The sequence below is a fragment of the Sinocyclocheilus grahami genome, unplaced genomic scaffold, assembly GCF_001515645.1.
Source record: "Sinocyclocheilus grahami isolate Dianchi unplaced genomic scaffold, SAMN03320097.WGS_v1.1 scaffold1709.1, whole genome shotgun sequence".
Classification (NCBI taxonomy): domain Eukaryota; kingdom Metazoa; phylum Chordata; class Actinopteri; order Cypriniformes; family Cyprinidae; genus Sinocyclocheilus; species Sinocyclocheilus grahami.
Window position 1 is genome coordinate 147769 of NW_015506888.1, and position 8706 is coordinate 156474.

The 8706-nt window shown below is 39.1% G+C and overlaps 1 protein-coding gene across 3 annotated transcripts in view; it reads left to right on the top strand.

Moving 5' to 3' along the window:
* LOC107572165 (protein ELFN1-like) overlaps positions 1-7903 on the top strand; it is a 122773-nt gene extending 114870 nt beyond the window's left edge. For all 3 annotated transcript variants that reach the window (XM_016258573.1, XM_016258575.1, XM_016258576.1), the window contains one exon: positions 3296-7903. In XM_016258573.1, the coding sequence (XP_016114059.1) occupies positions 3700-6093 (2394 nt within the window). In that variant the 5' untranslated portion in view covers positions 3296-3699 and the 3' untranslated portion in view covers positions 6094-7903. The remainder of the gene's footprint in view (positions 1-3295) is intronic.
* Positions 7904-8706: the final 803 nt, after the last annotated feature.

The window sequence follows — 8706 nt, forward strand, 5'->3', positions numbered from 1 at the left end:
TCCTGAGCGGTGAACTCATGTTCGGCAGCCGGAATTTCTGTCCATCTCTAATTATTGGTGGCATTAGAAATGGATATTATACAGTGGGGAAAAAAGTATTTAGTCAGCCACCAATTGTGCAAGTTCTCCCACTTAAAAAGATGAGAGAGGCCTGTAATTTTCATCATAGGTGAGAGAGAGAGAGAGAGAGAGAGAGTGTAAAACTATTTGCCATCACCTTGGCCACATCCTAGATTGTAGGGTGATTCTGCCTCTTGTCCTTGGAAACAACTCAAAATTATCCTGCTTTAAAAATGGCTAAATTTATGTGACTTATACTGTAAATTTTATTAATTAGTTTTAAAATTAATATTTTTAATTAAATTACATTTTAAATTGTATTTAATATCTTTGTACTTCAATGCACCTTTATTTAGATATTTATATTAAATTTTTTCCATGGGAGCTTTTTTTTCTCCTTCTTCTTTTCATTCTTGTATAGTATGTATAATGTTTAATACTTGCAATTGTATAAAATGTATATTTTGTGTTCTTTGAATAAAAAAAATGCAGATAGAGATGTTTTACCTGATAAAACATCAATACAATAAACATACAATTGCGACAATATATGGTTTATCTGTGTTCTTCAAGCTATCTCGGGTATTTTTATAAGAATAAAGTAATGTAATGTAATAATGTAATGTAATGCAGTGTTAATCGACTTCTATCACTGAATAGAATACTATAATATTAGTATGATTTCTGCATCATTATTTGAAATGAAACCAAGACAGATCACAAAAGGAAGTTACTTCAAACACTTAGCTGATGTTTGTTGTGGCTCATAAAAAAATAACAATTCTGAATAAGAGACACATATACCAATTGTCTTTGATGAGTTTTATTTTCTTGCAAGAAAAGGCCAGCAGTCATTCAGTCGCTCAGAGTGGCTGCAGAGTGGGACAGTGAAGGGAGGGCATCCTTCCTCTCTTATAGTCTCATCTCTCAGAATGTTATCTCTAGCCAATGATTGTATTTTCAACCACATTCTTAGACTTACTTATTATATTCTATCCTTGGGTGGAGGCCCTCCTGTCACATACCAACACCCTTTTACCATTCCATTACAATTCCATATTAGAATAAGGATTATGTGTGTTCTTTTACTGTCACACACATCTTAAAGATCAATAGCTGTTCTTTTTTCTGTTAAATCAGCAAAGAAGCATGTGACTCTAAGCAATACAGAAAATTCAAACAGCATATTAATAAAATGTATTTCACATGTTAAGTGAATTTGGACTGAATACATGTCATGAAATTTTCTTTTTGTTTGACAACAGGTTTGTAAACAGGCTCACCCACACTGCAAAATTTCATCGCACACGTGCTCCTGTGGTAAATGTATTCATCGCTCAGACCGATTTTTTCATAGCATGTGCAATGTGTCACACTGTACAGCCCTGGGAATGCCAATAATTTCTCAGTCATGTCGACATCGCTAACTCTCTCTGTCTCATCCATAACATTAACCATTCTCCTTGCTCCCTTCTGCCTTGCTCCATGGCAGCTTCGTAGACAGCCTACATCTGTGGTCGTGATAGCCAGGAAATAATAGACCAATGGAGGGGCTGTGTTTTCTGTATTACATTAGGTTGAAAAAGGTGCGCAATGAACCAAAGTAATGAGCCTGGTTTGAAAATGTAAGATGTAGAAAGTACAGATATTGGTGTAAAAACTGAGACCAGAAAACTTTAAGTACTTAAAGCCCTCCTTGCATAATTCACTTGTGTATAATCAGTGCTCCCTCTCTGCCAGTCATCGTGGCTTTCACTGGGCAAGTAGCTGCTGAAGTTACGGCTTACAGTGGGTCAATCAGACAGGGCAATTAGAATGAGTTTTTAGTGCAGTGGAAATCTCTGTAAAGAGTTCAATATTGTGCAAGTCTTTACTCATAATTCCTCCATCTAGTGAAGAGGCTTTTAGGAGCTTTCACCAGCTTCAAGGAGACACGGTGCAATAATGACTTTCATTTTGTGCTGCCGTTGTTGTGTTATTTTCTAACACAGTCTATGGATGTGATATAGCATAGTTTTATTCATATTAGATGGATAATGTAGGTAACATGTGCATTACTTGACATTGCAGTGATACCAATAGAGGACAAAGCGGTCTTTAGTTACTGGACAATATATTGTTCCTTTACTGTAGTAGTACAACTAAATAAGAATAATTCATAGCACTCAGGTTATTGCACAATGCAAACGCACATGCACACATACATAAAACACACATAGCAATTGCCTTTATGTCCATGGTTAGAAGAAGGGGTGCTGTGGAAGGAAATGCATTTGCTTTCAAACCAGTTCCCATCCTCTCTTAACTCACAAATGATTTGCGATACAGCCAACATTGCTTAGAGCTGTCTCAATGTGGTTTCAAAGCCTGCCAGGGATGACTGTGAACTGAAACTCCCTCTTGTCTCTGCCACCCCAAGGAATGTACCTTCTCTCTGTGAGGACAGTGTCTTTCAAAGAAATACTATTCCCATGTGATTTCCTTCTGCTTCGTAACTGAGTATTTCATTTAAAAATAAATGAGTATCAAGAAAAAGGTTGCATAAGACTTTGGAGGCAAAACAGCTTGTGAAATGTAGAATTTCTCTCACCCGTAGTAGCATTTATGATGAAATTGTTTTGAGTTTAGTAATTGATCAGGTTTTTTTTTTTTTTTTCAAATTGAGTATATCCTATAAATCAAGTATATAAGATTAGGTGCAATTCTTTGTAACTATGCAACATGCATTTGAATGTGATAAACTGGTCTCAAGAGCCACTGGTTGTTTTCACTGGAACACTGGAAGGACGAAGTGTAATTGATCTGTTTCATCCCCCGAGTATTGGTTCTGCTCATTTTGATGGTCTCAGAGTTAATGGGGGGAGAACAGATACACTTTTGCTTTCTTTTATCTGTCAGGAGGAAATTGGCCAGTGGTTTCTGATAATAGCAATATGTCACAGGAACTGAAGGGAAGGAAAATTGTGTGCAAAATAAATTGATGGTCAGCTAACAAAGTTATTATTTTACCTTCCACAGGTCCATAGACATATGAGTAAGATGTCAGGGAAATAAATACAATGAAATGTATAAATTATTCCTTTGAGCTTGCACACATACATAGCAGACCTCTTGTATGGTATGAAACATGTCATCACTGCTGCCACATGTTGAACTGTATTTCGAATATTGGTTTTCTAATTTAAAGACTTTGTGAGCATCAGTCAATGCTTTCTTTTTCTCTTTTCTTATCCAGGGTGTACCTCTGGGTCTATAAATGAGACTAAAATGGTGGAAGAGAAGAAAAGACAAGAGGATGAAAGCCATCAACAATGCTCTACCCTGGGGAAATAAGCACAGGCCATTCTGAATTGGTGAAACACTAAGACCCAGCTCTAGCACTCCACTGGTGTGAAAACTTCTCCATTGGAGACTTTACCTTAAATGTATAAGCTATGGTCAGAGGGTTTAATAAGGGGCTGACATATCAGTGCAGAAACCCCCAACTCATGTGAAATAATTCTCTGGACCAGAGACTGGACATTTTTGTCCCTTGGCTAAAGGGAAAGGGTTTATTACCCTGCTTAAATACTGTGAGGCTCCATCCAGCCTAGTTCAAACTCAAGTGGTACCCCAAGCTTCTACCAACTGGTATTGCTCATGGCTTCCAGGAGGGCATCAGGAGCTAGTAATGGAGGCATGGTGAAAAGTGCCTTCTTCTGGTCTTTGGCCATAATCTATCTGATTCACATAAGTGGAGTGAGGGGGGATTGCTGGCTCATAGAAGGTGAAAAGGGCTTTGTATGGCTGGCCATTTGCAGCCAAAACCAGCCACCATATGAGGCCATCCCTCAGCATATCAACAGCACCATAGTGGACCTTCGATTGAATGAGAACAAGATCAAGAGCATCCACTACTCTGCCCTTAGCCGCTTTACCAACCTCACATACCTGAATCTAACCAAGAATGAGATTAATTACATTGAGGATGGGGCTTTTTCAGCCCAGTTCAACTTGCAGGTTCTCCAGTTGGGTTTCAATAAGTTGCGTAACTTAACCGAAGGGATTCTCAGGGGTTTGGGAAAGCTGCAGTACCTCTACCTCCAGGCAAACCTGATTGAGACTGTGACACTCAATGCCTTCTGGGAGTGCCCAAACATAGAAAACATTGACCTTTCCATGAACCGCATCCAGGTGCTGGATGGGTCCACCTTTACCAGCCTGACAAAGCTGACCACCTGTGAACTCTACACCAACCCTTTCAACTGCTCCTGCGAGCTCTTGGGGTTTGTAAAGTGGCTCTCTGTCTTTCCCAACAGGACAAGTGAACGGATGGTGTGTGATTCTCCTGCAGGAGTCTCGGGCTACAGTCTCCTAAGCCAGAATCCAAACAATCCCACTTACCGGAATGCTCTGCATATGCTGTCCACTGTGTGCACAGAGGACTATGTGACTACGTACATTCCTGTGCCTACCGAGACCACCACTTACCCTCCAGACTCTACACCATGTGGGCTGGAAGACTGTCCCTCGGGGACTGAGCCAGAGGAAATCAGCATCAGTCCCACTTTCATAGACTTAGATGTGAAACCAATCATGAAACTCAAGCAAGTGTCTCACACAAATGCAGTAATCACTGTTCAGATCCCTTACCCCTACAAGAAGATGTACATCCTTGTCCTGTACAATAACAGCTTCTTCACTGATATACAGAATTTGAAGCGGCAGAAGGAGGACATTGAACTGAAAAACTTGAAACCCCACACCGATTACACCTACTGTGTGGCTTCCATAAGAAACTCGTTGCGTTTCAATCATACTTGTCTGACACTATCCACTGGGCCTAGGAATGGAAAAGAGCGAGTAGTTAGTAAAGCAACAGCCACTCACTACATAATGACTATCTTGGGATGTCTTTTCAGTATGGTTATTGTTTTAGGGGTAGTGTACTATTGTTTGCGAAAAAAGAGACAACAAGATGAAAAGCACAAAAAGGCAGGAAGCTTAAAGAAGAACATAATTGAGCTTAAATACGGCGGTGAGCTAGAGGGCGGGACCATATCCAGGATGTCTCAAAAGCAAATGATGGCTGGGGAGAGCATGACCCGCATGCCGTATCTACCTTCCGGCAGTGAAATGGAGCAATACAAACTGCAAGACATCAGCGACACTCCGAAAATGGCCAAAGGAAATTACATGGAAGTGAGAACAGGGGAGCACCCAGATCGAAGGGAATGTGAGATGTCTATACCTGGCAACAGCCAAGGCTCAGTTGCTGAGATCTCGACAATCGCAAAGGAGGTAGACAAGGTCAACCAGATTATTAACAATTGCATAGATGCTCTGAAATCAGAGTCCACCTCCTTCCAAGGTGGAAAATCTGGTGCTGTGTCAACAGCTGAACCCCAATTGGTACTGATCTCAGAGCAGCCTCAGAGCAAGTCTGGCTTCTTGTCACCTGTCTACAAGGACAGCTACCACCACTCTTTACAAAGACATCACGCATCAGATGCTTCTCCGAAGCGTCCGAGTACAGCCACTGGTGGTCCAATGCGGAGTCCAAGGCCTTACCGCTCAGAGGGGCCCTACAAGTCAGAGTCAAAGTACATAGAGAAGACTTCACCCACAGGGGAGACTATTCTGACCATCACACCCGCAGCTGCGATACTAAGGGCAGAGGCGGAGAAGATCCGTCAGTATAGTGAGCATCGGCACTCCTACCCCGACGCCCACCAAATTGAAGAGTTGGAAGAACCGGATTGTCGGAAAACCTTAATGTTGGAGCCCCTGACACGGCCTCGTGCCAGAGACTTGGCTTACTCGCAGCTCTCTCCCCAATACCACAATCTCAGTTACTCGTCTAGTCCCGAGTACTACTGCAAACCGTCGCACAGCATCTGGGAGCGCTTTAAACTCCATCGCAAGCGACACAAAAATGAGGAGTACATGGCTGCAGGCCACGCTCTGAGGAAAAAAGTGCAGTTTGCTAAGGATGAAGATCTGCATGACATTCTAGATTACTGGAAGGGAGTGTCAGCCCAACAAAAATCTTAATCTACTCAAGTGTTTTTCTGTGTCTTTTTCATTTTTGATGGACCACAGTGAACAGGACCAGAATGAATCCTTAATCTAGTGAAATCACATTCTAATGGATAAATATTACACTACAGTGAATTTCAAAAGGTTTGCGTACCAAAATTGTTTACCAAAAGTAAAGATGTTACTTAAAGCAACAAGAGGAGAATATATTGCAAATATAAAATATATATATGTTGAAATGGATTTTTTGTATTTGATTACCGCATGGCCAAGTCCTGTGACAGTGGATTTGCTGTTGTGTACTGTGAGACTAAAAATAATCAAACAGTGACAGACAACTTCTGAAATCTTAGTATTTCTACTGCAGGACCACTGTAATTCATGGACCATTTTTCTCCCAATATTTGAGTTTGTTCTAAATACAAATTAACTATGTACAGATACTGTTTCTATATTTGCAACGTTTGCTGTTAAAAAATGGAGAAAAAATATCTATAATGTGTATGATTCAGGTTTAGACCATGGATTTTGGAGTTAGCTCCTGTGATATTATCTGTCCTTAAATGAATGTTTACCGTCCTGATGGATAAACATTGCACTGTTCAATGAAATGGCATATTTTACTTTAGGCCACAGTTTACGCTACCCTGCTTTGCCAATTTTCTTTTTATTCCATGCCACTGATCAGACTGCACAATATTACACAAAGGCTGATATGATGTTACATTTGTGTATCATAACCACAAAGTGAATCAGTTTGGTTGGGATGATGTAGATGAAACATCTGCATACATGATTGCAGTGTCAAAGTGGAACAAAATGAAAAATGGAAAAGTAGAGCATTTTGATACACATTTAGTAGTTATGTCTGATTTGTTTACCAGTAAAGCGCTCCACAAAACATGCACTTCTGCTTTGACCTTACGATGCCTAATAGTAGTGAGGGGTTATCTGATCATGAACCAAAGTGCTTGGGTGGCAGCTCATCACACATTTTTCTGCAGATGTTTCCACCAATCTCGAGCCAACAGCCCTATGGATGAATGTATCACATACATAAAGCAGCCTTTTCAGCTGCATTTTCTTTGTTGTTGTTTTTTTACAACCACATAATTCCCATTTTTCATGATGTATGCTGAGTTTTGATATTCATACTTCTTTTCAGTTTCATGCATTTGGCAAATCTGTCAACAATATTTAATCAATCAGAAAAAAAAGTTTATAAACGTAAGGTTATTGTTTTAGGCTTTTCTACTGTTTGGCGGGTAAAAATGCTTTTGTAAATGTTGAATGCCACTGCACGGACCCTGTGATGATCACTGCTGATCTGAAAGGTGAGACATGAGTAAGAAAGACTAAATTACCCCGCTGAGCTGTTGCCACTGGTTCACTAGATGTACATCAGCTATTTAGAGAAATGCAGGAAGTAACAGGGTTGTCCAATTTCTTTTTCTTTTCTTTCTTCTTTTTTTTCAACCGCCTTAAACTTCTGGAAATATCTCTATAACTGTATTTTTCTTTTTTCTTTAAGTGTTGATGTTTTTGAAAAGTCTTCATCTGTTGTCATTTTTTAAAAAAGACAATACATTTCAGTAGATTTCAACAGCTGTCAGGTTTATAGGTAATCTAGCAAGTAACCTACATGTTTTTATAATGCATAGTGTAGCACTCCTGTAACGCATTCAGTTTAGAAATGTTGGGGAATCTGTGAACGGAGAGCATCAGATACAAACAAGAGCACAATGTGTGTTATTTTGTATTTCTTAAAACTGTTACCTGCTTTCAGACGAAGTACTGTGAAATAAAGGAAAGGGTGCACCCATACTGTCACGATCCTTATGATAAAATTTATTTGGAGTCCTCTGCTTGTATAATTGTTCACCACTTAAATACTCTTTACAAAATATTCACAAAAAAATGAATAAATATTTACAAGGACTGTAACTTAATTTGAAATAATCGGCTGAGTAATTATGTGATACAATGACCATATTTCAATATTTGCTGAGAAATCCCTTTAAATGAAGATAATGCAAATACATTTTATTATAGGGTAACAATTCGTCCTCACACCGGATCATAATATTATGCGCTAAATATTCTCACCCTATGTCACATATGGTTAATTTATCTGCTGACTAGAGGAAATGATAATACATAATGAACTTCAAAGATCTTCATGACTGGTAACACAAATATTCAGAGTGTTGTCTGCTAAGGCAAGAATTTACATGCAGGTCAGAGACATTATTAATTGCATTTATTTATTTTTTATTGTGTTATTTTTTCAACTTAATTAAATCACACTAAATTAGCAAGTCAAATTAACAGCCCTAACACAGACTTTTAAAGGCCCTAAAATGTGCTAGTTTTCGCTGAGTACTTGTAGTAATGCACAGCAGCATTTGCATTTTTATTCTTGGTTCAGTTGACTAGCTCAGCGTAGATTTCCTAACACCATAACGAACTAAAGGAAACCTTTGTAGTAATGTTACTGAATGAAAATGAGGGGCTAAAACAATGATTATTAACTGATTTGCATCAGATCAATCCAAAGAGCCACTTACTGCTTGGCCTTATATTATGAGATGATGTATGGCATTAGTTAAATATCTGAACTCTTTTGAA